The following is a 27,145-nucleotide window of genomic DNA, read 5'->3' as shown; positions in this document are numbered from 1 at the left end:
TTTTATTTGCCCATATTGAACCTGATGTTCCTGCAAATGCCCCAGAAAATAAGAATAAATAGGATGCTTTTTTCCTTCTGAGGTCTGAGGATGTGCTCAAATCTTTCTCTCTCCAGAACGACAGAGAGCCCCTACTCTGACCTTGCACACCTAAGCTATTACCAATGAAGGAAGTTTCTATGATTTTCATGTGCCATGTTGAACGCAAGATTCATATCAGGGATCCTCTGGGATTCTGACTTGGGCAAACTCAACATGGGCCCTGGATATTCAACAGCTTTCACTTTAGGGAAGAAGAGTGTTACAAAGTTAAATGTGCATGAGGCTACTTGGTCTCCCATATTCTAAAAAGTGTGTATAATTTAAATAATTTAGAAGCAAAATAGAGTTTCATATTATATTACCTATGTCAGAATTTCTGTGAAACTTCATGACATTCTAGGACATTTCCATATTTCTTTTTGTCTGGGTGGAATTAGTGTTTGAGAGTTCTTTGCATATTCCTAGCTGAGCTTACCCTCAGAGTATAATTTGCATATTTTGTCCTGTAAACCAAAGTAAGTTTTGATCAAATTTGAATTATATCAGCCATTTTTTCCTTTTGTATTATTTTACTCTCCAGAAAGATTTTTTTAAAGAGTCACACTAATAAACAGTAAATATTACAATAAAATTAACAACTTTCATTTTCTCTATTTTTGTCACTGTGGTGTTAAATCTGCACTGGCAATAATAAAACTCCTAGATCTTAGAAGTTTAGGATGAGAACATAAATGGAATCAAGACAGCAATTTGATAGAACTGAAAGGCTTTAGTATCAGGTAAACTAGGACCGATTCCTGGTTTTACATCCTCCTGACTGCATAACCTTTGAGACTGAGTCCCAGCTTTCTTGCTTGTAAAATGACAATAGTATCATCTACTGTTATGAACTGAATGTTTGTGTCTCCCCAAAATTTATGCATTAAAATCCTAACCCTCAATATGATAATATTAGGAGGCAGGGCCTTTGGGAGGTAATGAGGCCATGAGGATAGAGCTTTCATGAATAGGATTAATGCTCTTCTAAGAAGAGGCACACACGAGACAACTTGCTTCCTTTCTCTCTCTGCTCTTCACCATGTGAGGATACAATGAGAAGAAGGCCATCTGTAAACGAGCAAGAGGACCTTCACCAAGATCCCAACCGTGCTGCCACCCTGACCTCAGACTTCCAACCTCCAGAGAGGTGAGAAATAAATGCTGGTTGTTTAAGCTACCCAGTCTGTGGTATATTTGTTGTAGCAGCCTGAGTTGACTAAGACAGCTACCAAATCAGGACTGGGTACATACAACATCTAGTGTAGTGCTCACCCATAGGAAACTCCCAGCAGTTAGTCATAATAGTAATACTGCTGAAGCAGTCTTTTAATTCACTTTAAGTCACTTTTTTAAAGCTATTGAGCCCTTAATAGATCTTAAGTTTGTTACCGAGTTGTGTGGTTATGGTCTACTTTGTAGTACGGATACAAAGTAAGCCACAATTTGTGACTCAAGGTGTTCAGTGTGTACTGGGAGAGACAGGTAAACAATTACAATAAAATGTCATACAGGTTCAAAGAGCTGTTTGTGCAAAGTGATTTGGGTTATAGAGGAAATGACTAACTATGAGATGTGGAGGTCTGGAAAGGTTCACAAAGCAGGGGACTTTTGGGCTTAGAGATTCTGTAGGAGTTTTTCCAATCAATGGAATTACTTAGTAGAGAGGGCCCTTGATGGGAAGCAAGGGGTACTGAATTGCTGCTTTTCTCCAACAGCATAAGGCCTAAGATCTCCGTCTACCCCTTGCTCTAAAACCCCAGGGATGAGACTTTGGCCTCACCACCGTCCCACCTGCAGCTGCAGGAAAGATCGGCCACCCCATGATCTTTAATTACTGTGTCCTGTGGCTTCTGAAACAAATCCCATCGTGCCTCCAAAACCAGTTTTCCTGTATCACCCGTGAGAAGTGCACATTTCCCAGATCACTGTTTCATGCACCCTTTTCTCAGCCCTGCTAATCTGACCACACATCGCCCAGACTCTTGGCCGTCTAAGCCCTTCTGCCCAAACTTACTTCCTGTCATCAGAAAACTCCTCTCCTTCATTAACCTCTTCACAGAACATTTTCTTCAGAGTTTTGCTGAATTTTGACTTGGCTCCTGAAAACACTGCTTTCCCTGGAGCCCTTCAAATGAAGGATTTATTTTTACTTTTTCCTCTCGTACTCTAAGTATCATATATGCCTGGAGTTTGAGGTAGCGGCCTCTCTGCTATCTTCTGTTCCTACTTCCAAACTATCACTCCTCTTTCCCCCTTCAAAACTTTCATGTCTTTTGAAACGTACAATCTCATACTTTGTCACCCTGTATCCCTGCTTGTTAGACCATGTATGGACCTCTGAGTAATTGTTCTTTGCTTATTTATACCTTTCCTGTCATCGTGGTTATCTACTTCAAAATCCAACTAGATGATCCAACTAACACCTTAGCCTCTACATTCTTTTGTTTCCTTGGCTCCAATAATCTTTTCCTCCATCCTTTCTCTACAACCACTCACATGTCATACCTAGACCTTGTCATCACCCCAAACTGTACCATATCTGAATTTCAGTTTTAAACTACTTATTCTATCATCCTCTATTCTTTTAGTCTATTCACTCTAGTACTCCATTCATGCAATTCACCAGCTCATCAAGACCACCAGTTCATTGACCCTATAACTTACTTTTATTCATCCTAATCCCATGTCTTCACATGTCACTCTAGCCAGCTTGTTTTCATGATTTTGCCCTATAACTACTTCCCAACAAATGTCCTTAACTTCCTTTTCCCTTTCTCCCTCAAGCATTCTTTCCTAACAAAAACTAAACTCTGGTCAAATCCAACTATCTATTAATCTGTTCCTGCATGCAAGTGGCTGAATACGCCTAGAGAATATTACGTAATTATGCTTATTGGCACCACCCATGAATGGCATCTTGCCAAAGACAATGGCTAAGTCAGTGTCTTCATTTGTTACTTTCTCCTCTGAAATATTGTTTTCTCTAAGTATATTACTTATACTGTGTGTGATAACCTTGAGTGTGTTTGTGTTTAAAACCATCATAAGGGAATTCCCTGGCAATCCAGTGGTTAGAACTCCTTGCTTCCACTGCAGGGGGCATGGTCCGATCCCTGGTCGGGGAGCTAAAATCCTGCATGCCGCGCAGGGGAAAAAAAAAAACCTTTAAAAAAATGCATAAGTGCATTTTTACATAGAATTCCCTCTAGGTAATATTCCATGGGTCAGTGGCATGATCTCTCATCATCTCCTTTTCAGCTCTTAAGAAAGTATCAAAAATACAGGATTTCCTCATCACTAGCTGGACAAAGAAATTTAGTTGCCAGAAATTGCTACAAAACACATAAGTAGTACATCAGGCCTTTATTTTCTGTTGTATTTTGCTTTGTTTCATTACTTAAAGCCATTAAGAACCTATGGCAAGATCAGCCTTTAAATGTCTAGACATTTAACAGTGTAGTTTACTGTATTTTTCTCCCCCTGGCCCCCCATACAAGATTTTAGACCATGTGCAATTTCCCAACTTCCAATTATCAGATATTTTTTCATGACATTTAACTTCCTACTGTCAGATATTTTTAAATGCCCTGGCCTCGCTTCTCCCAAAGCTCATGAAGAATGCATCCTCATCTGGGACCATTGCTTTGTCCTAGATCTTGAACTCAGTAAGCTCCAAACTCTGAGTCTTTATAGAATTCATCTGCTTTAGGAAAGCTCCTTTGTGTCTGCCATAGCCTTCACTGAATGGTTTTTATTTTAGGGGGGTGGGGCAAGTGTCTAAGAAGAAAGGGTCTGTTTCCTTATTTGTAAAATGAAAAAAAAAAGAATAGAGTGAATATTCTGAGGTTTAAGAGATGTTTCAATGAGTTAATATATGTTAATGCCTTAGTAGAGTCCTAGCACGTAGTGAAAATCCAATAAATATCACTTTTATAATTATTATTATTACTTAGATCAATCACTCAACCCCTGGTTTCACATTGCCAAGTACATGCCAATCCCTCCAAGAGAAGAATACTCAAAATTTTTGGGGGGGGTTTGGTTTTCTTTGCTCCTTTGCCATCTTTTGCTTTTCTTCTCTCCAGATGTTCTCCTTCAGTCTTCTATGAGATTCTCTTCCCAGTAGGTATTCTAAGGCCCTCTCCCTATTATTAATTCCAATACTTCACTTCAATTACATTACATTCCAATTTCACTAGGATTCTCTGGGAAATTTATCAAATAACAATTGTAAAATTGTTGTACAACTTTATAATAATTGTAATTGTAAAATAACCTAATACTACAATTCTTTAGAAGTAAAGATTCCAACAAATATTAAAATTAACTTTAATTATAACCTTTATTCAGCACATGAGATCCACAGAGTCAGTGTGTCTACTTCCCTTTTCAAAATTTACCAGAAGCCCTTAACGAAATGTCCATCAGTACTATTAGATTACAGGGATTGCAAATTTTAAGCCCTCTAGTGGTCAACGCCATGTTGTTCAATCTCTAAGACAGTATTCTTCAGAGATAAAAAATTACTGTAACTTATAAAAATATTTCCACCAAAAGTTGACAGGTCATTATCTATGTCCCCTAAACAAAGTACTATGTTTGAATAATTCACTACATGAAAAAAAGTTGTTGAATACTAATGTTAATTAGTTCTTAAAATCATATATTTATCTTTATTAGAGTAAAAAAAGAATTGAGAAACCAAGATAAATTATCAATACTTCCGGGATTTCCCTGGAGGCACAGTGGTTAAGAATCCGCCTGCCAATGCAGAGGACAGGGGTTCGAGCCCTGGTTGGGGAAGATCCCATGTGCCACGGAGCAACTAAGCATGTGCACCACAACTACTGAGCCTGCGCTCTAGAGCCCAGCGCCACAACTACTGAGCCTGCGTTCCACAGCTACCGAAGCCCGCGCATCGGTTGCTTTACCGCAATGAAGAGTAGCCCCTGCTCCCCACAACTGGGTAAAGCCCGTGCGCAGCAACGAAGACCCAACACAGCCAAAAATAAATAAATAATTATCAATACTTCCTGCCTTGGGTGTGGGTCAAATATTTTAGTGACACAATAAATTTATTTTTTTATCATGGTATATCATATAGGCTTTAGGACCAGATATGATCACTTATTATTTATATGTGTGGCTTACAGAAGCTAATAAATATTTGTTTCAGTTTCTAATAGGTTTTTTAAAAATCTAGATCATAATATCTACTCTATAAAAATTATGGAAAGGAAACAAGATTAAAATGTATATTTTGACTAGTATACTGCATGGAACAGAACAGGTGCTCATCAAATCTCTAAAATAATCATGGTAGTGTTACTTTTTTTTTTTTTTTTTTTTTTGGCTGCATTGGGTCTTTGTTGCTGCACGCAGGCTTTCTCTAGTTGCAGTGAGCGGGGGCTACTGAGGCTTCTCATTGCAGTGGCTTCTCTTGTTGTGGAGCACGGACTCTAGGCACACGGGCTTCAGTAATTGTGGCTCACGGGCTCGGTAGTTGTGGCTCGCAGGCTAAGTAGTTCTGGCACACAGGCTTAGTTGTTCCGCGGCATATGGGATCTTCCCGGACCAAGGATCGAATCCATGTGCCCTGCATTGGCGGGCGGATTCTTAACCACTGCGCCACCAGGGAAGCCCCGTTACTTTTGAGTAATAAAGAAAAATTAAGATATTTCTCTAATTTCTTACAAAAATCATACTCTTACTGTAATTACCTGATTAAGTCTAAATCCAAGTACATTTTATGTGGACTTAAGTAATAATTATTCCAACTTTTAGGTTGTAGATGACTTAATAAGACAGTTACCTTCTTTCAGAATTCTATGATTTAAATTTTTAAGTTTAACACACATACCAGTGTGCCACTTTTTAAAAGCAGGAGTAAGTCTCAAGGACTAAAGGCAACATTAGATGATTTGTTTTAATTACTAACTATAAGTAATTGCAGTGATTCTATATAATTAATTTAAATAAAAATGAGAAGTAAAAAGAGATGTGACAATGTTAATATATGGAAATATCATCTGACTTCTCTCAGCTCTAAAAAAGTAAATTAGCTTTCTGATGAAATTATGTGCTATTTTGTTAGTTATATTTTACTTATAAAATATCCTTGCTCCATTGTATGATTGAGTATATGTAAATACTATAAAAATAATACAAGATAGCCTTCATTCATTTTCTTCCCCCAAAGAGAACACAGACATTTTTACTCATGGGGACCAGGTGACCATTTATCATATTCCACTGTAAAGCCACCAGGTCAAGTTTTAGTATCCTTCACGTGTAAGGCTAGACATGTTTCTATTTTCTTAACTCCATCCCTCTGCCAAAATTAGATCTAAAAATGTCTAAAAATAATTCTCTAGGGTTCTACTTATAATAAAAAGGAAGTAAGATTGCCATTGCCAGATAAAATGAAGGTTACCCAGGTCAATTTGTTTCAGATAAGCAATGAATGATTATTTAGTGTATATCCCATGTAATAATTTTTATTATATCTATGTCCCAAATATTACATGGGGCATACTTATTATTTATTATTCATTATTTATCTGAAATTCATACATGAGGCATACTTATTCATTATTTATTATTTATATGAAATTAAAATTTAACTGGTGCCCTGTATTTTTATTTGCTGAATCTGGTAACCATAAGAGGAAGACAAAATTTATTTTGGAGAAAATATACAAAACAAATATTTCAACAACCACACCTTATATTTTAATTGAAGAATCAATGGATCTCCAGTCCCCTAAAAATACAAAGCCAACCCATAAAGAATTTTATGTATATGGAGAGAAGAAAAGAACTAGCTCTTCCTCCAAATCTAGATAGTTTCTACTGCTCCTGGCATACTTTCCATTCTGATATACAACTCATAAGTAGTTGACTCTTAGGAAATCTCTAAGAGTTAGAGGGTAGTGGGCAGTCTGAGTTATAAAAATTTAGAGGCGTTATGAATAAATGCCCTATCCACCAAAGACTAACAAATTTACAGTTTTAAAAAATATATCCTTAGCTTCTGAATCACAGCTAATTGGACCAGAACTGGGTACCACATTCAATCAAAATCTCTTTACTAGGGATTTGTAGTTTGAACCATATTCATTTTCTTTGTGTGACTGGACCTGAAATATGCAAAACCACAGCATTTGATGGGGTCTCCACTTACTCATATGCTGCCTTTTAGAAACTAGAAGAAGTCACCCTTTCTAGGACAACTCAACCATGAGGGTTCACAGCCTGGCTAGCAGAGCTAGATTGTATTTTAGACTGCGTCGAAGGCTGGACACCCTCGTGCAGTCGGCAACCTGTACAAACTTATGGGATTGCCTTGCCACTTTATGCCATGCAAAGTAAAAACTACAGCACAGAAAGAGGTGTAAATGAAAGATAGAGTAAGAAAATACTGCTAGCTCTTTTTTTTTTTTTTTTCTAATAAATTTATTTATTTTTGGCTTCGTTGGGTCTTTGTTGCTGCGCGCGGGCTTTCTCTAGTTGCGGTGAGTGGGGGCTACTCTTTGTTGCAGCGCGTGGGCTTCTCATTGAGGTGGCTTCCCTTGTTGCGGAGCACGGGCTCTAGGCGTGCGGGCTTCAGTAGTTGCAGCTCGCGGGCTCAGTAGTTGTGGCTCGTGAGCTCTAGAGCACAGGCTCAGTAGTTGTGGTGCACGGGCTTAGTTGCTCCGCGGCATGTGGGATCTTCCCGGACCAGGGCTCGAACCCGTGTCCCCTGCATTGTTGGCAGGCGGATTCTCAACCACTGCACCACCAGGGAAGCCCTACTGCTAGCTCTTTGATGTTTTTCCATTTCTAAATTCCAAACCTCTCTGAGACAAAAGTTTCTTTCTCTTGTGTTTTGTAAAATATTCTTGAATTTTTATAATAAATTCTTCCATTTTGCTTAAGGTAATTCAAGCTCATTCTTGACACCTGAAAGCAGAAAATTGTAATTAGTTACATAAATACTGGTTTTAAAGTAATGTCTTAGGAATCACTGGCAGATTCTACAAAATTCTGGCAATAATCTATATTCAATTGACATTTGAATACACCGACATGCCTTCCTTTTATTTCTGGATTGATCTTGGCATCAGAGGCGGACGAATTCTTCAGTGAACAAAAAAGATTGCCTTCAGTTGTATCCAGAATTAATTTAATTTCCATTCACTTCCTATGCATAATGAGTTCCTCAGGCTGGACTATAAACTGTGTTGTTTGACATAAAATGCCTTTTTCTTCACTGGAACAATTTGTAAATATAGAATTGGAGAGGTGGTAAAGAAGGAATCAAAAGTTACATAAAAACAGCGTAATGACGTGAAGGCAAAAAAAGAAACAGAGGAATAAATAAGAACAAGAATGGAACCACTTGGGACCTCTCTGGGAAGTAACTTATAGCTCATCAGCTTTTTGTTTTGTTCTGTTTTTATGAGGGTGGAGAAAAGCTCTGCTTTTTCATAAACTGTAGCATCTTGGGTCTTCACAGAGCCATTTTCATAGACATATTTACTTTCCTTCCAGGTGGCCAAATAGGGAGTTATTTTTTTGCTGTCTTTCTGTCGTATTATGTGAGGGGCGAACTCACTCTAGCACACGGTTCATTACAGACATCTTTTGTATAATCATGTGTTGACAAGCATCCATTTCACACATCATCCAGGGGATGTCCCCACCATTATTTGTTGTGAGGTAGATAGTTTTCCTTCTTACAGTGACAATCACAGTTCGGGTTAAATAAATACTTGGCCGTTAGAGAAATTACTATTTCTTCAATCTGAGCTAAGAAATTTAGGATAGGTTAAAGTCCCAATAACTATTTTCTTGTACTTCTACTTAATCTCATTGTATATCAATAAGAATCCTGAGAGTAAGTGTCTTAACTTCACTGGATTGACTTTAAATTATTTTCTGATGTATAGTCACATATAAAACAAAATTTTATTTTTTATTCAGTGATTATCTGATTTCTGCATCTTTGTAGTATCATATATTAAATTCTTAGAACAGGCTTTGGAATCCATGAGACCTAGATCAAATGACAGCTCTATTTGCCTTCTAAGGTGTGACCTTATGAAAGCAAACATCCTGTTAATTGAATCTTGTTTGCCCAAAAGTACACTAGGTATAATAAGCCTTACTTTTTATGATTGTTGAAAGGATTAAAAACATCTGTAAAGTGGTTAGCAAAGTGTTTGGCACATTGTAGATGCTAAATAAATAATAGTTATTATGGGAGGAATGCAGATGAGTCTGAAAATTTATTTTAGGGTCTCATTTTTTAACATATCCTCATTTTTAATATAGAATATGACCAATGGAAATCATAGAAGACTGGGGAAATGGGCTTGGAGGAGAAGGCTCAGTGGGTGAAACAGTCAGGAGACCATTGCACAAAGACAATAGACTCCCTCTATGATGATGGCATATAAGTGGGAAGGAATAAATCCTAATGGGTATTTTTAAAACAGATATTTTTAATATAGAATCTACAGGATGTGATAATGTTGGAAATGGGGAATATAAAGAAAAAAATCAAACATTACTCCAAGGATTGATTTTGAATAAGTGGGGAAATGGTACCATTAACATAAATTGAGACTTTGGAAAGGATATACTGTGGCATCAAAGCATGAAGTGGGATATAAAAATAAGCATCTCTGAAGAGCTACGGGGCTGGGGATCATGATGTGGGAGTTACCTACATGAAGGCAAGAGACAGGTCTTTGACAGTGTTATACACTCCAAAGTAGTGGCAAAGGCCTTCGTTTAAACAAAAAGGAAGAAGAACAGGCAGAAAAATGAATAATGAGCAGTGAGAAAACCAGGAGAACTGGAATTGAATAAGTCAAAGAATGACAGTTTTAAGAAAATCTACATGATTGGTTATGTATATTTCTACAGATTGCCATGAAGATGATGTTTGGGTCAAGTTGCCTGGATTTAGTCATTGGGAGTCCTTGGTTATTAGTAGGATCCTCAGAGCAGTAGAGGGACAGAAGCCAGATTGCACAGACTTCAACAGGTGGCAGTGGTAGCTATTGATAGAACACACGTGAGTATGAATCCTTCCTTACATTTCAGGGGATCACCTGGAATCTGTCTTTGCCAGACTGTTGGAAGAGCCTGGATTGAAGTTCGGGAAGTAGACCTTGGGAATATGCTAAAAAATGAGATGGGCTGAACATTAAGGAAAAGTGTTTGCCTCTAGTCACTGGAATATCTAGTAAAGACTTAGGATTTTATCATTAACTTCTCCCCCTTAACACTGAGTCAGATTTTGCAGATAGATCCTAACCTGGATTAGCCCTAAGGTGAAATAAGAAACTAAGTTGAGGAATAAGGGTACCAGAGCCAGGGAGAAGCGAAAACTGAAGACGAGGGCTCCGAGAGAGAGAGGAAGGATGGGCTCAGCCAAAATTCTGAGGCTACATGAGCAGTATGTTTAGAAAATGAGTCACCTAGTTCTCTGGAAAAGCAACTGTTGACTGGTTAATACTATTTGACACTTGGGGATTAGTGTGGTTAATTAGAGAAGTAGGAAATTCAGCTGGTTTTCTCCTGAAGCCAAACGACTTCTGTAGTCCGTTTGTTCATTCACACTGTTCCTCCCCTTAAAGACCAGCCAGTCTTAAGGAGGTAAATATTTTCAGAGTTATCCATTTGAAAAATATAAAGTATATCTATGAGTGTCTAGCTGTGGTGTGTAAAATGAATAAAAATATGGAAGATAACATACAGTGATTTAAAAATACAGGCCCTGGGGCTCAGCTTATCTGGGTTTGATTCCTTACCTTGTCACTCCCTTTGGACACACAGGTCCATTCCTGTTTCCTTGTTTGTAAGATGAAGGTAATAGAAAACTATCTCAGAGGGTTGTGAGTCATAGTAAGTACTCAAAAAATGTTACCTATTAGTATCAGATACTCTGGAGAGTAACTCCAACTGGCCCTTGTTTCTAGTGAGAAATAAAGTTATTTAAACACTTAGTGCCCCAGTTTTCTCATTCATAAGATGAAAAGTATCATGTATCTTACATGATTACTGTGAAACTATGCCATGAAAAGAGTAGTTATTATATTCCTCCATCCTATTTCCCCATCACCAAACAAGGAAACTTTAAGGAAGAAACCGCAGAGTTTATAAATTCTAAACTTTTTTGATTTTGAAGTACATATTCCAATTCCCCAATATATGCAAATTCAAAAGTTTTATTTCTTCATAGCATTCATTGTTTTTATTACACAAGTAGAATGTGTTCAGTGAGGAAGAATTTGAAAATACTGGGAAAAAATTCATTCATATTCTTACCCCTAAAGATAAAACGATAAGCACAGTTAAAATTTAGGAGGTTGTCCTTTGAGAATTTCATCTCTCTCTCTCTATCTACCTATCCATCCATCCAAACAACCAAACATATCAAACTGGGATTAAACTAAATTTAACTAAACTGGGATTAAAGTAAACTCTTTAGTAACTTGAATTTTTAGTTAACATGGTGTGACATTTTTCAACGCCCGTACTTTGCTACAGTGTAATTTAATGCAACAATAGCTTCATATATTTCATTGTATGACTATGCCAGTGTTTGTGAAACTACTTCCTGTGTTTACCTTGTTGAGCTCCTCAAAATATCTTCAATCTTTTAATAAAGCACTCTCAACTCATTACAATAGGGAGAACACCACGTTGACCGGGTCTTGGCAGTGTTTCAGAAAGAGGTCGTCAGAGGTGAGATATTTATAGGGTTTGGGGTCTGGCCTGAAGAAGTTTAAGGAGTCTTTCAAGAAGGGAAATGGAGAACTGGGCAAAGTTTAAAATTGGTGGATACTGTGAAGTTAGTCTTGACAACTAAACTGATGAGCAAATTATTTGGCCAGAGGAGCAGATTATTGCCTCTAACAGTTTGATCTGAAGAGATTTCCTGAAGCAAACAGTAAAGTTATTTACTGATTTATAGCGCTATGTTACCTAGGCAGAGTTTTCCTAAAAACAAAAAATAAAATCTAAGTCATGTTGACATCAATAGTCTACATACAGTTTTATCTAATTCATATTAACACAGATGGTCTTAATTATCAATGTGTTTTTTATTATTTTAATATTAGTTTTCCCAAATATATTTTAAATATTTATTTATTTCTATTTTCACCAACACCTCCGTCTAAATCCAAGCCATCACTTTCCTTTACCTTGCCTTTTATTTTTATTTTTTTTTAATTTATTTATTTATTTATTTATTTTTGGCTGTGTTGGGTCTTCGTTTCTGTGCGAGGGCTTTCTCTAGTTGTGGCAAGTGGGGGCCACTCTTCATCGCGGTGCGCGGGCCTCTCATTATCGCGGCCTCTCTTGCTGTGGAGCACAGGCTCCAGACGCGCAGGCTCAGTAGTTGCGGCTCACGGGCCTAGTTGCTCCGCGGCACGTGGGATCTTCCCAGATGAGGGCTCGAACCCGTGTCCACTGCATTGGCAGGCAGATTCTCAACCACTGCGCCACCAGGGAAGCCCTACCTTGCCTTTTAAGCTGATCTTTTTATACTGCTAACACTCATCTTCCACAAGGCAGCCAGAATGAACTTTATGACAAGAACATCACATCCATTCTTAAACCCTTTCAGTTTTTCCATACTGCTCTTCATATAGTTTTAAGTTCCCCATGAGAGCCTCTCTGATCCACTCCTACAGCCTTATTCTATTCACTGCACCCTAATCCAGTGGACCTCTTTTGGTGCCTTGAATTTGCCGTGTTCCATCTACTAGAATGCTTTTCCCTGTACTTTCTTTTATCCAGTTAATTCCTACTTATCCTTCAGATCTCATTTTGCTCATCCTTCTCCTACCCACCAAGACAAACATTATACATTCTCATAGCTCCCTATATTCTTCCTTCATATTATTTAATTTTTTTATGAATAATTGATTTAATGCCTATCTCCTCCACTCAAAAGTAAGCCCTATAAAATTAGGGACATTATTTATTTTGTTCTACATTACATCCTCTGCGTCCCTGGCCTAATACAGAAACACACGATTTATACAATAAATGTTGCAAAATCGATGGCATAATTCTTCACATTTAAGCTGCAGGAGTGCTTCGTTTTGTTTTCTATGTACTTTGATAACTCACCCAGCTTAATTGCCTCTACCTTCAAAAACACCTTTTCACTCTTAATTTGAGGGCACATCTTCTTTGTTAAATGAACCAAATAATTGTGAAAAGAAGTGTTGCTCACAAATAAGCTACTAATTGAAGCTCTTTTTTTTTCTTCACAGATATAATAGAAAAGCATTAAAAATGGGAAATTTTAGGGGCTTCCCTGGTGGCGCAGTGGTTAAGGATCTGCCTGCCAATGCAGGGGACACGGGTTCGAGCCCTGGTCTGGGAAGATCCCACATGCTCGCGGAGCGACTAGGCCCGTGAGCCACAACTACTGAGCCTGCGCGTCTGGAGCCTGTGCTCCGCAACAAGAGAGGCCGCGACAGTGAGAGGCCCGCGCACCGCGATGAAGAGTGGCCCCCGCTTGCCGCAACTGGAGAAAGCCCTCGCACAGAAACAAAGACCCAACACAGCCATAAATAAATAAATAATAAATAAATAAATTTTTTAAAAAATGGGAGGTTTTAGAGAGAAATGTTCTTTGTAGGGGTATTGCTATAGCTTCCAGAAATTCTAAAAATCTGTCCTATTGAAGGAAAACTGTATTTGTGTGTGTGTAGTAGGAAGTGAGAATGGTAAACTGATTCTTTTATTTAATTTTTTAACTTGAACAATATAGCTATGTGTTCTGATTGGAGTTGGGCCATTCTAGAACAGCTAACTCTCAATTACCACACTAATGGAAATGGGCATGATGTGGAAAAACAAAATATGGTCATAACCCAAATCACTTATTTCCATTCATTCATTCATTGTGATTTTATTCATAAGCTTTGAGTTATAGTAATACTTCATATTTGTGCAGTACTTTTGATTTTAAGAGTTTTTTTTTTACATACTTTGTTTTAGATAGGGTAGACTAACCTACAGAAAAAGACAGGATCCTCAGAATTCAGTTCCCTTAAGAACAGGAAGTTTATTTCTTTGGTCAATAGCAGGGTTCTGGGTTAGCAGTAGCTCAGCTCTTATGAAGGCTTTCAGGGACCCAGGCTGACACTGGCTCTGCCATCTTCAACGAGATACTTACAGGACTGCCCTAGGAATTACTGTCGCAGTCATTTAGGAAACATGAAAAACATTAATGAGCATGCACAGGGGCCGGAACCTCGAGTGGTACACATCACTTCTGCTCACATGTCTTTGCCAAGAACATAATCTGGAGGCAGGGAACTCGGGTAAATGTATTCTGCCTATGTGTACAGCTCCACCCCTATTTCCGTAGAAGGAGGATAGTACAGATTTTGGTGGGTAGGTTTAGTCACATGGATTATCTCATTGGGCAAATAGATTTTTAAAACCTCTTCTCTTTCTGTTTCTTGAAAGAATAGGGACTTCCCTGGTGTCACAGTGGTTAAGAATCTGCGTGTCAATGCAGGGGACACGGGCTCGAGCCCTGGTCCGGGAGGATCCCACATATCACAGAACAACTGAGCCCGGGTGCCATAACTACTGAGCCTGCGCTCTAGAGACCATGAGCCACAACTACTGAAGCCCGCCTGCTTAGAGCCCATGCTCCGCAACAAGAGAAGCCACCGCAATGAGAAGCCTGCGCACCGCAACAAAGAGTAGCCCCCACTCGCCACAACTAGAGAAAAACCTGAGCAGCAACAAAGACCCAACACAGCCAAAAATAAATTTAAAAAAAAAAGAGAGAATAAATGAGCATGGCAACCAACTTCTGCAAAGCAAATAAGCAGAGATAAGAAATATCAGAGGCCTTGATGATTTAGGAAATGAATAAGTAGTATCTGAATAATAAATTATAATAAATAATAATAAATTAACCGGACCTGTCATGCAAATAGGACAGAAGTTACTATAATTATACAGGATTGGTGATAATAAATTGAGTAAGAAAGTACATTTCAAAATCTATTCTGAGTCCAGTTTGCCTTGTCTACCTGATACATAGCGTATAGGAAATCCTTAGCATTGGCCCCTACATGATGAAAACAGAAATTTCAACTTTTGGCAAAGGTAATTTATTGAAGTTTAAACCATTGATTTTTTTTAAAAAGTTAAGTTTTGAAAATGAAGAGTGTTGGAGTAGACGCTGCCTTCCTCTGAAGTTACATGAATCAAGACAAGAGTGTCGACTTAAAAAAACCCACCCAACTTAAGAGTTGTGAGTTTAAGTTTTATTCAGGGTCTTACCACAGACTGTAGCCCAGGAGATAGCTCTGAGGAACCACTCCAAAGAAGTAGGGGAGGAACTAGTATATATGTCAAGTTTTTGGGTATGATATACATGTAATTGAGCATATATCTTGGTAAAAGATTACTGCTAATTACAAAACTGATATGTCAAGTTAATGATTTTAGTACTTTTCTATGTGTGAGAAGATGCAACAAGGGAGAAACATTTTCTGGATCGCAATAGACTAGTAAGACAGATGATCCAGAGAATTTTTAGGTTTTTAACAGGGCCTAATGCAGACATAGCACATGAATGGCCTACCAATGAAATCCTTGCCTGATGTAGGAATGAGCCTTCCCAGAGCCACTGGACAAATCAGTCACTAAATACCTCCCAAACCTTGGTTGACTTTATGACCAAAAGGAGGCAAAGGGGATTGTGAACAAAAAAAGAACAAAGAGCCTTGCTCATCATTCAGTTACGCAAGGCTTAAATCACAACCCACAGCAGTGGCCCACTGACAACGCCCCCTGAAAGGAATTCAGGATGAAAAACAGAATGAGGTGCTCTGTGCTTTAGATGAACAGGCCACTAGGTAGTTAGATGTTTATCAGGAAGAATTTCAATGACCTCAGATTAATGCAGTTAGGAGATGGTTTCAGCAAACTGGTTAAGAGATGATGATGGTTTGGTCTAGAATGCCAGGGATGAGAAATGAAGTGAAGTGGATAGATAATTCTAGAAATGTTTAGGAATCATGGCGTAGCATGGGGACAAGAGAGATGAGTCCATGAAGCTAACAGTTGGGACTTCCCTTCAAGTCCAAACCAGGAAATGCGTGGTAGGGTATACAAAAGATTTGGGGCTTTTTTTTTTTTTTTAAAGGATATGTGATGAACTAATAATGGTATCTACACTGAGGAGAGACACATTAGATTTCTTTAGTGTAAGTTCACTAAAGAAGGGTGACCTAATGCCTTAACATAAGTGAGAAAAGCTGATGGCTTAAAAGAAGGCATTTGCAGTGGGTATGGCATGAGGTGTGTGGACTTGTCATTGGCTGTGGGAGGGAAGGGAGAGGGACTGTTACAGGTGACCCTCAAGTCTTGCTGAGATATGGAGGAGGTGCAGATAGAGAGGGAAGCTGGGAGATTAATTTTTAACATGTTGAGTCAGAGGTAGATTCTCTGGGAGGAAACTTCCAATAGGGAGCTGGCAACACAAGTCTGAAGCTCGTGGAGAGATAGGAGTTGGAGGTAAAGATTTCAGTCATTAGCATTTTTGATATCTAGCTGACTTGGTTTTTCCCTTCTTCATTCTCTATGTGCCTGAAAGTAAGGAGGGCCTTACCTGACCCCTTGGGAGTTTATGTCCCTTCTCTTCCCCCTCCCCCATAGCTGGTGGTCAATGAGTGCCTGGTGAAGGAATGGGGAAGTCCTTGCCTGAAGGGGGACAAAATCTGGGTGTAATTTACCCTCCTGAGCGGCTGGTAGATCAGGCTGCATTTGGGACTTTGCCTGAAGGCACATGCTGGGTTTTTTGTTTGTGTTTATTTTGTTTTTGCCCTGCTTCTCCACTTCCTTACCCTTCTCTCTGAGAGCGCTGACACAGTAACTGTCTCATCTTGTCTAAGGATCTACACCTGGAGAGGCGAATTTACGACAGAAAATAATCAAGATAATGAGAGTTACTAAGGTGGCCCCGGAAAGGTGTGTAAAATAAGAAAAAGAGTTGCCTAAGACAGAATCCTAAGAGCAGCTATTTACCACAAAGATGGAGAAAAACAGCCACCAGGAATGAGCCTGAAGAAAAGAGGAGACAGAAATGTGGGCTGGCAGGTGAGGTGCTGTGAGTAGAGAATGTGGTATCAGACAAGGAAACCGACAGAGAGATTCAGGTCAAGAGTATGAAATGATACGGAGAGGTCAAGTTATGTAAGGAGTGAAAAGGATCCATTAAATATAGCAACAAAGACGACTCATTACACCCTATTAAAGATTGGGCATTTTTAATATTTTGGGAGACAAAGACTAATGATAACATATATTCTGTTTTTTTTTTTTAATAAAAGGTATTTTTGAGCACCTGTTAGGGCACAGGCCCGGTGCTAGTGCTGTGGTGAGGGACTGAATGGCAGTTCCTTGCCATGAAGGGGCCAATAGCCTAATTACGGGAGTGATAAGTGTTGCAACAGTAGTAAGTGAAAGTCATAACCAGTGCAGAGTGATGCTGAAAGTTCGGCCTCTGTGCACTGGTGCCGAATCAAATCTCAGAGACAGGGTTTTGGGTGAAGTAGAAAAGAATAGCTTTATTACTTTGCCAGGCAAAGGAGGACACAGAGGCTCCTGCCCCAAAAAACTGTTTCCCTGGGAGGGGACCTGGGAGGATTTGATGGGGAGTTTTATAGCAACAGTTCAAGGGTGGGGTTGCTGATAAGATTAGGATGTGTGTAGGGCCTGCACTCCTCTAATCTGGTCTCAGGTAATATATATATTTTTAAAATTAATTAATTTATCTATTGGCTGCATTGGGTCTTCATTGCTGTGCACGGCCTTTCTCGAGTTGTGGAGAGCAGGGGCTTCTCTTGTTGCGGAGCACAGGCTCTAGGCGCACAGGCTTCAGTAGTTGTGGCATGTGGGCTCAGTAGTTGTGGCTCATGGGCTCTAGAGCCCAGGCTCAGTAGTTGTGGCGCACATGCTTAGTTGCTCCGCGCCATGTGGGATCTTCCCCCAGGCATGTGGGATCTTCCCGGATCAGGACTCGAACCCGTGTCCCCTGAATTGGCAGGCAGATTATTAACCACTGTGCCACCAGGGAAGTCCCAACAGTTAATTTCTTCATCTGTAAATTTATCTTGCACAAATGGATGGTGTAGCGAATAGATTATCCACTCACTTGTAGACTGTATTTGTGTCGGGCTCTATGTGGTTGTTACTGTACCTTAGGAAGACTAACTGAAAAAAGCAACAGCTAGTTGCTTTATTCTCCTTGCCTCTAAATCTGCAGTGAAGAGTGGCTTACAATACAGACCCTGCTAAAATTCTCACAGAAATATACATACTAGTGATGGATTCGGCCTTTGGGGGTGCTATGGAGATAGTCATCTCTTCATTGTTTCTTGTATGTAACTTTGTAGCAAGGGAAATCAATGACTGGGAATAGCTGTTTTAAGTATTAGAAATTTATCCCTTCCTAGTGGGACTACTGAAGTCTTGCAATTTTTATCTACAAGAGTTCTATCTTTTATTCTCATGTTGTATTTGTACGTAGTGATCATTTGCAGTGTCTTCTGTCTCTTTGCTGTTTGTCAGTTAATGCTATCACAAAAAAGGGATGGGATACATTTAGAGCAAGATTTCTTCCTTGTCTTGGCACTGACATGATTTCACCTGATTGAAGTCCAGTAGTCTAGGTAGTGATAGGGCTCTGCTTACAACTACTTTTCAAACCAACAGTCGTCCAACCCTAACTCCCTGACCCCTTCCCCTTTGTTTGCTGTTACTGCCTTTCCAGTATTAAAGCGTAAATTTTTAAAGTTGATAAAATTATGAATACTTTGCTTCTGCCTTAGCAAAGTAGAAAGTTAGAAGCTAGAAGCAATACACTGAGTGATCTCAATTTTTGTGTGATTAACTAAATCAATTGAGAAACCAAATATGCTACTGTTTAGAAATTTTTTTTTTCATTTTACACATGAAAAATTCACTTTAAGCCACACTTTTCATTTCCTTACATTGACTTGTGTCTTCACAATGAGCTCTAGTTATTTAAAACCTTTGGCACTGCCTTTTATTTCGGTGTAAAATTTAGTAAGGCCAATATATCTAAAAAACAGAAATTCCTTCTTCCTTTATGGACTCCAATGACAAGAAAATTAGTACTAGATCCTTTTTGCTTGATGTCAATTATTTGTGTATTTAAAAAATCCATTTCTGTGCATAAACACTTTTAATCATGGGATACTGTGACCATCTTGATTGAAAATGATCACCCTTATAGTAAGATGTCTTAATGGTATGTTAATTATCAACTACCAATTTTAATATGAAAATTGTGATTAATCTAAACCCCCAAATAATCAATTTACCCATTACCAAAATTCATCGGGCAGCTATTACGTGCCAGACACTATTCTAATTGCTAGAAATAGAGCAGTGAACAACACACAATAATTCATGCCCTTGGGGAGCTTGTGTTCTAGTTGGGAAGTATAAACAATTAACAAGAAAAAATGTATAGTACACTATATGGTAATAGGTATTGAGGGGAAAAATAAAGCAGGGAATGGGACTAGAAATCATGTCTGAGAGAGGTGCAGTCATTGATAGAGTGGGCAGGGAAGACCACCACAATAAGGTAATATTTGAGAAAATACTGGAGGGAGGTGAAGAAATGAGATAGGATGATATCTAAGAGATGAACATTCTGGGCGGCAGAGAACAGCAAATGCAAAGTCCCTAAGCAGGAGCATGCGCCAGGAACAACAGAGGCCAGTGTGGCCAGAGGAGGGTGAGCCAGGGCACAAATTGAGGTAAGAAGGCTAATGGAGTAGGGGTAGAAATTCTCTAGGGCCTTATAAGCCATTTTTAGAATTTTGTTTTTAGTCCAATTGAGATGGGGTGAAGCCTTCAGAAGGTTTTGAGCATAAACATGGTTTGTTCTTACTGAGGTTTTAAGGGGATCATTCTGGCTGTTTGGGCTGAGGCTTGAATGAAGGGAGGCAGGGCAGAAGCAGGAGACCAGGAAGGAGGCAAGAGATGATAATCCATATGGAATTTCAGTGTAACTTTCAAAGGATTACTGTCTTACGGAGTCCAAACATCAGAAATAACTGTCAGTTTTTCTTAAATAAGAGAAATATTTTAATTAGTACAAAATATAGATCAGGGAACGGTGCAAATATAGATTAAGCAGTTTGCTTAAAAAGTACACAGTTATTGTCTAATAATAGATCAGTATTAAAACTCAGTTGTTTCCTTTATTGTATCACACAATCATCATAACCATTTACAATTATGGGTAGTTTAAATAACTGAGATAAATACAGTAGGCCTCGTTACTTAAATATTTAAAAAACAATTTTCTTCCCCAGAGTTGTAAAATTCTATATTATCTTTGTTTTAACTTTACTTCTGTTTCATTTTTAGATTCACATAAGAATATTATTACATTACAACTTGGGACCATGTTGCTAAATATTTAAGATATATATTAAGAATCTTTAGCAGAGACCAAATTATTTTTTTTTCAACTTTCTAGCCCAATTATTAATATTTAGACACATTGTTTCTTTTCTTCATATAGTTTTTGGTCTCTTTTCTTGTCCACTACATTTTACACAATATTTGCTTTTTATGGTTAGGAATCAAAATATGTACAAAGTCCAATGTTGTTATAAGCGTTAAAAATTGTGAACACTTCGAGAACTTTGGTAAAAACCTCAGTGATTGGCAGAATAGCATTCCCCAGATCAGGAAATAAGGGAATTAGGATTATGTGTGACGGTGGACAAATTCACTACTTAACAGGTGCCTTTGAGAGCAAGAAATAACTCCTTTCAATCTTAGATTCTCTGGACCTCCTATTTACCTTTCATCTTCCAGCTGTGAAATTTTGAATCCCTGATGTAATGCTAACGATGCAAATTAGCAATAGAATTGCAGGTTTTTAAAGTCCCCATGCTGTAAAACAAAAGGCAGTAATTTGGAAAAGACCATTCACAACTCTTTCGGTTTTGGTCTGCTTCTAAGTTTGCAATTGCATAGTTTATTAAAGACATAGGACTGGAAGGAAGGCCCATGGGTTGTTTTAGCACTCAACAATTCTCCTATTTTAAATGTAATGGATAGTTTTTTTCTCGTATTTACTGTAAACAATGACAGATATGCTAATGAATAGCACGTGTTCTTGAACTATAAAGTGATTTTTCAGATAGCCATTTACGGAGTATACTCAGGTCCACAATCCCACCAGATCTTTGAGCATACAAGCAAAGCACACACGACCTCGCCTTTTCCTTCTTCCTTTTGCAAAGCGAAAGGCACTAGACCTGTTCACGTGATGCGAGTGACGTCAGTCCCTACCAGGTCGCGTGACCGACACCCAACCTTCCCACTACCCCGCCCCCGCCGCCAGAGCAGGAAATCTCGCGAGAAACCGCCTTACTATCAGAACTCACTGAGGTTACAAGGGAGTTTATTCTGTAGGGAAGGTGTGGCCCCGTGGCGGAGTTTTTGCTTTCATTCTGTTAACATTCATGGCCGAAGCAAAGGCCTGTGGGGATTGCCAGAGTCTGAGCAACCCAACCTAGAAAACGGCGGGGGGACGTGGAGAGTGAGGTGGCAGTCATATCAGAAGTGAAACGTGGCACGGCGGGCGTCGCCCCTCGTCGAAGACGCTGCGGGGGAGGGAGGAACCCCGCGCTGGGCGCCTAGGAGCGGGCGGCGTGGCTTCTGGTGGGTGGGCCCGAGCATCACCGGGAGGTGTGGGAGGCTGGGACCCTTCTCTGGAAACAGTCGACTACCCACATCCGGCCCCCGCTGTGTCAACACGGAGCCGCGCCCAGATGAAGCGCCTGCACCCCTCGCCCCTCCACCTAGGGCACCGAGGCTCGCGCGCCGGCTGGGGTCGGTTCCTAGAGCCCGGCGCCCCTAACCGGGCTGGGGGCCTCTGCGACCCCGGCAGCAGCCCTCGGCAGTCCACGAGTTACCCCACATATTCTCTCTAAATCAGCCACACATTTAGGCAGGAGCCTAATTGCGGGTTTAACTAATTTTGACGTCTCGCCTCATTCACCTAAACCCTCTCCCGGCTTCTCCCCCCGCACGTCCTCCACCCACCTGGTCTCTCCCTAGACAGCTCTGCGCGTGTGTGAGACTCGGGGAGGGAGGCAAGGAGGAATCCACGAAGGGACAGTGTTAGAGTCGCTAGCAGGAGGTGTGGGACCAGCAAGAGGAGGCTTCGCGAGGGAGGGGGTGCTGCCAGGCGCCGGGGAGGAGGCGGAGGCCTGGGGACAGCAGACGAGGCTTCGCCCGAGCCCAGCGCTTTTTCTTCCGCCGCGCAGTCTCGGGGCGGCGTGGGCTCGTGGGGAGCGCGAGGCAGCCGAGGTGCCCGCGGTTGGGAGGCCGGCCCTGGCGCACCCCGCGCCCGCGCCTGCTGACAGCTGCAGCTGGGCTCGAGCTGTCCGCTCCCGGCTCCGCGGCCTCCGCCCCCTCGGGCTCCCTCCCCTCCGCCTCTACCCCTCCTGCTCCGGTGCGGATCGTTTCGCAACTGCTCGCCGCTCGCCCCGTGCCCGGCTGTTTTTCCATTTCCCGGTCCCTCTTCTTGAGTACTTTGCCCCTGCATTTGAGGAGAGGGGCTGGAAAGGGGGCGGGTGGAACGACCGGAGGAGAAGAAGGAAGCGAGGCCCGGAGGAGGAGGAGGATCGGCGGACCGTAGGGAGGAGACCCCACGCCACCCTTTCTGGTCATCTCCCCTCCCGCCCCGCCCCTGCGCATACTCCCTCGCCGGCGAGCTACTTTCGGACGAGGAAAGTGAGGGCGGCCCTGGGTGACAGCACCGCGGGACTAGTCCTGGGGAAGCCGCGCGTCTGCTCGCGTCTTGTCCGCCGCGCTCCCAGCTAGGGGTACAGCCCGGACCGAGGATGGCTTCGACTACAACCTGCACCAGGTTCACGGACGAGTATCAGCTTTTCGAGGAGCTCGGAAAGTAAGCGCCTTTGCCGGGCACCCTCACGTCCCCTTTCCAGCAGAGGGCGGGTCGCGTTACCCCCGACCCACCGGCCTCCCGCGTGGGGCGAGGGAATTTGGGAGACGGGCGGAGAGGGAGGAGGGCCCCTGGTGTGTCAGCTCGGAGGAAGGTGCTGTGTTAGTAAGAGGAAGGGACAAAGAAGGGGCAAGACCTTCCACCCCGGCTGTGGCCCATTCCGATAATCCTCAGCCCACCTTGTCCCGCTCCCCCCACCTTTCTGCACCAGAGACCTGGTGGATTTACGATCCCTGCAGTTGTAGCTGTCAACCTGAGAAGTGTGCGAGCGTGTGTGTGTGTATGGAGAGGAAACAAGAACCCATGTAAAATGCAACATAGATCATGTTTTCTGTAAATAGAGATGCCTTCTGCTTCGCAGGCGTGTCGGCCGTACGACCCACGTACGGATGAGAACTCGCAGCCACAGACGGTGCCATATTTATTGATGCCGAAAGTTCAACTTGGCGTAGAGTCTATTTCGCGTCCAATAGTTGTTCTGTCCAGGAACAGGGCCACCCCAAGGAACTCGAACCCCTGTCCCATATCCACGATTATTCTTTGCACTAGATTACTCGCTCATCACCATCCTTCCTAGGATTTACGTGTACATCTTCGCATTCTCTGGGAGGATTTATTTATACAGGCAGCGGAAAAGCCCTTTGGTCACCGGGAGAGAGCTTCCCAAGGGTAGCCCAGTGTTGTATAAAACGACCTCCTACACCTGACTGGCAGAACTATTGTACTTGGTGATGTTAAGGAAGGGGACAGGAGACCTACTGAGAACCTGTGCAAAGAACCTAGAGGCCGAGCCGTGAACGTTAATTTATGTAGCATCAAACCCAAACCCAAATCCTCTGTCACTAGTTTCGAACATTGCTTAAGAAAGGGGCGCGTTTATGTGTGTGTTGTTGTTTTATACGGTTGAATTAGAGGACATGTAAATATCTTTTAAATGTAATGAAAATCATATCCTTATATATTTATGTTGTCTGCTGTTAAAACATGGAGAATATGTCGGAAGAGCAGCTTAATTCAAATCTCTCCCCTCCCCCAGCCCGAAACAGGGCACAGAGAAATCACCATAGCAGGATTTGTTAAACCCCACACAAGTGTTCCTAAGATTTATTTTAATGAAAACAATCACCATATTTACTTACTTAGAGCCACATTAATTTTATTTTTTCCTACTAAAATAAATAGGCAGCTCCTCCTCAGCTCTGCTCTTTGCAGGGTTTCTTCTCAGAGCATTTGGTGCTGTGTTAGTGTGAAGTGTAAAATGTTTTCAAGTTTCACGTGCAAACAAGAGTCGTCGTAATTGGCAGTTCTCTTCATTTTGTTGATTAATAATGTGTGCTCCCAGTTAATGAAATCTAATTTTATTCTTCAACATTAAAGAAGGTCTCAGTTTCCAGGAAGAACGGTTCATTTTCTGGATATTACTATATGGTATACTGCTATTTGACAGTTCACTAAATTCAATAAAAATGCTCAGATGTGTGTTTTTAACAGAATATCAGAGCTGATTATATTGATGACCTGCTAATTATTGGTTTTCAGGGGGGCATTCTCAGTGGTGAGAAGATGTATGAAAATCCCTACTGGACAAGAATATGCTGCCAAAATTATCAACACCAAAAAGCTTTCTGCTAGGGGTGGGTATTTTCAATCACATATATATGTTACTTGTGTATTTGTCATGTTGGTTGTTCGTTTTGTTGTATGTTGGTTCTGTTGTATGTAAATATGTCATTTAGTTATAATTGTAGCCTTAGGTATCATATGACATTTTGTGATTATTTCCTTCCTGAATGCCTCTTGGTCTGTACAGTTTAAAAATAAATGACCAAATACAATTGTTATTTGATAAATTGTTATTAAAATTCTATCTGTCCTGTGAGTAGTAACATAAATAACTATTTTAAAGCAAATAAATGTCACTAAGTGCATTTTGCCTTTAGCTCCCCTGTGAAATAACTTTCAGAAAAACCCTGGAATGGAAAAATGTAAGTCTCACAACTGTCATTATTCCCTTTTGCTTTTGAGAGGAAAAATGGGTCATAACTCAGTTGAATCATATATTTCAATTGTAGTTACACTTGAACTTAATTCATCAAGGTATATTTAACAGTAATGGCGTTGGGAGGAAAATTTTATGGTTGCTATATTCTAGGAAATTCACCTTGATTTTGATGTTTCTGTGTGCAGACCTTTACTGGATCATCTGCAGTAAGGCTTCTCACTCATGTAATGTATTTTACACATGCTTTATAACCGCAAAGGTAATTCATACTCATAAAATAGCTGTTGACATAAGCAAAAAACTTGGAGGGGCCTCATTGCATTCTTTTTATTTTGTTGAACTCATGCAAAAGTACTTATACTGAAAGGGTAAGCATTCCAATTATTGTGAGCACGTGTCTAAGGTGTTTCCATGGGAATTTATGGCTTGATGAAATAAAAATGAAATTAAAATGAACAAAATGCCGTAGTGTAGGTCCATTACAGTGACCTGGTTTATTTTACGTAATGAGAGAAAAAATTCCATTAGAGTTACTTTTCCTTTAATTTGTCTTCTAAAAAGTGTTGCTTTCTAGTATCCTGGTATCATTGAGTCTGTCTCTGCCATGATTTTTTTTTTCTCTTTATTGCAGATTCTACTTTTAACGTGTACTTTAGATTTAGGTTGACATTTCAGTTTATTCATTTAAATGGGATTTTGTTGTGATTTCCTTCACCTGATTTTAATGAGTCTGAGGATGGTCTACCTGTTAAAGTAACCCACACCATAGATTCAGGACATGAGAACTAATGAGAAGCACATTATGCTCAATTACGTTCCCTTTCCCCACTTCTCTCTCCTCCACAGGAACATTTTTAACGGTAAAGGAGTTGCTAGACTGTAAATGACATTTTAGTGTTAAAAAGAAAAAAGAAAAAGAAAAATGAAAAAGTGTAGTCAAATTTTTTTCGGTGCTTATATAATTTCTTCCTGTGTGCTAGGTACTTTTGGCAGGAGTGGGGTATCAGTTCTTTTGGAGGCGTTACAACACCTATCCCATATCTTTCAATGGCTTTAAAGTTTCTCTCAAAATAAATCAGTCTTGTGCTTCATTTTTACTAATTTCTTAGTTAGAGTCATCCCTTTTCATCTACCACAGTTCATACTACCTACACCAGAGTGGCAAATACGCTGTCTCTGCTCACATACATTTTATTTTACTTTCTTTTGCCTCGAATGTATGGAAGATAAGTCTTCTCTAGCCTGATGGAGCTCCTTCTCCCTGCTACTCTGCTGATGTCCCTCACCTGCTCATACTCTGCTTTAGAGAACAATCTACTCCAAAGCCACCTTGCCCCTTCTGGATCTAATGATCCTTATTGTTCAAATTACATTTAGGGAAAGTAGTAAGGGTGAAGGGCTAACATGCATGCTTCTTGTTCTCCCTTTGCAATTTTCTTTTCTTGTGACTTTGGGCAAGTTTCTTAACCTACTGAAGAATGAGGTGAAGAAGAAGGTGTGGGAACCAGATGCCCTGGATTTAAATTATGATTCCCCTGCCTATTATTTGTGTGGTCTTGGGCAGTTTACATATTTTCTGTGAGCCTCAGTTTTCTCATCTGTAAAATCAAATAATAATATAACCCTTTTGTAGGGTTTTTGTGACAAGTAAGTGAATTAATGCAGCATAGAACAATGCCTGCTATGTAATATGCATTAAGTGACTATTAGCTGCTATTACCTCATTGGGTTGTTGTAAGGATCAAAGGAAATTATTTGTATGACACAACTTGAAAATCATAAATCCAGTGGCAGCCTTGATTTAGCTGTGAGAACCCAGTTTGAATCTTGGTTCTACTATTTAGTGTACTTAGTATGTAGATTTGGTTCAGTCACTTAACTTTTCTTGGTCTCAGGTGATTCTTCAGTAAAATGGGGGAAAAAAATCCCTATATGGTATAACGGGTTGTTTTGAGGATTCAGTGAATTTTATGAGAAATACTTCTTACAAAGTGCAA

General features: G+C 40.3%; 1 protein-coding gene and 1 long non-coding RNA gene across 18 annotated transcripts in view; both read left to right on the top strand.

Annotated features, from left to right (window-relative positions):
* Positions 1-738: 738 nt before the first annotated feature.
* LOC118896078 lies at positions 739-13,399 on the top strand. Its single transcript, XR_005020079.1, has 4 exons — positions 739-1,228; positions 9,994-10,144; positions 11,766-11,820; positions 13,362-13,399. It is a non-coding gene; the product is annotated as an uncharacterized LOC118896078 (long non-coding RNA).
* Positions 13,400-22,379: 8,980 nt separating this feature from the next.
* Positions 22,380-27,145, top strand: part of CAMK2D (calcium/calmodulin dependent protein kinase II delta) — a 288,328-nt gene continuing 283,562 nt past the window's right edge. For 2 of the 17 annotated variants that reach the window (XM_036852759.1, XM_036852768.1), the window contains exons 1-2: positions 22,835-23,089; positions 24,686-24,780. In XM_036852759.1, coding sequence (XP_036708654.1) covers positions 23,025-23,089; positions 24,686-24,780 — 160 coding nt within the window. In that variant the 5' untranslated portion in view covers positions 22,835-23,024. Of the gene's footprint in view, positions 23,090-24,685; positions 24,781-27,145 lie in introns of all 17 variants that reach the window. The other 15 variants (XM_036852765.1, XM_036852764.1, XM_036852771.1 and 12 more) reach the window with 14 other exon arrangements.

The sequence above is a fragment of the Balaenoptera musculus genome, chromosome 5, assembly GCF_009873245.2.
Source record: "Balaenoptera musculus isolate JJ_BM4_2016_0621 chromosome 5, mBalMus1.pri.v3, whole genome shotgun sequence".
NCBI lineage: Eukaryota > Metazoa > Chordata > Mammalia > Artiodactyla > Balaenopteridae > Balaenoptera > Balaenoptera musculus.
The sequence above is the reverse complement of the archived record's forward strand: the minus strand, read 5'-3'. Positions and strand labels throughout refer to the sequence as shown.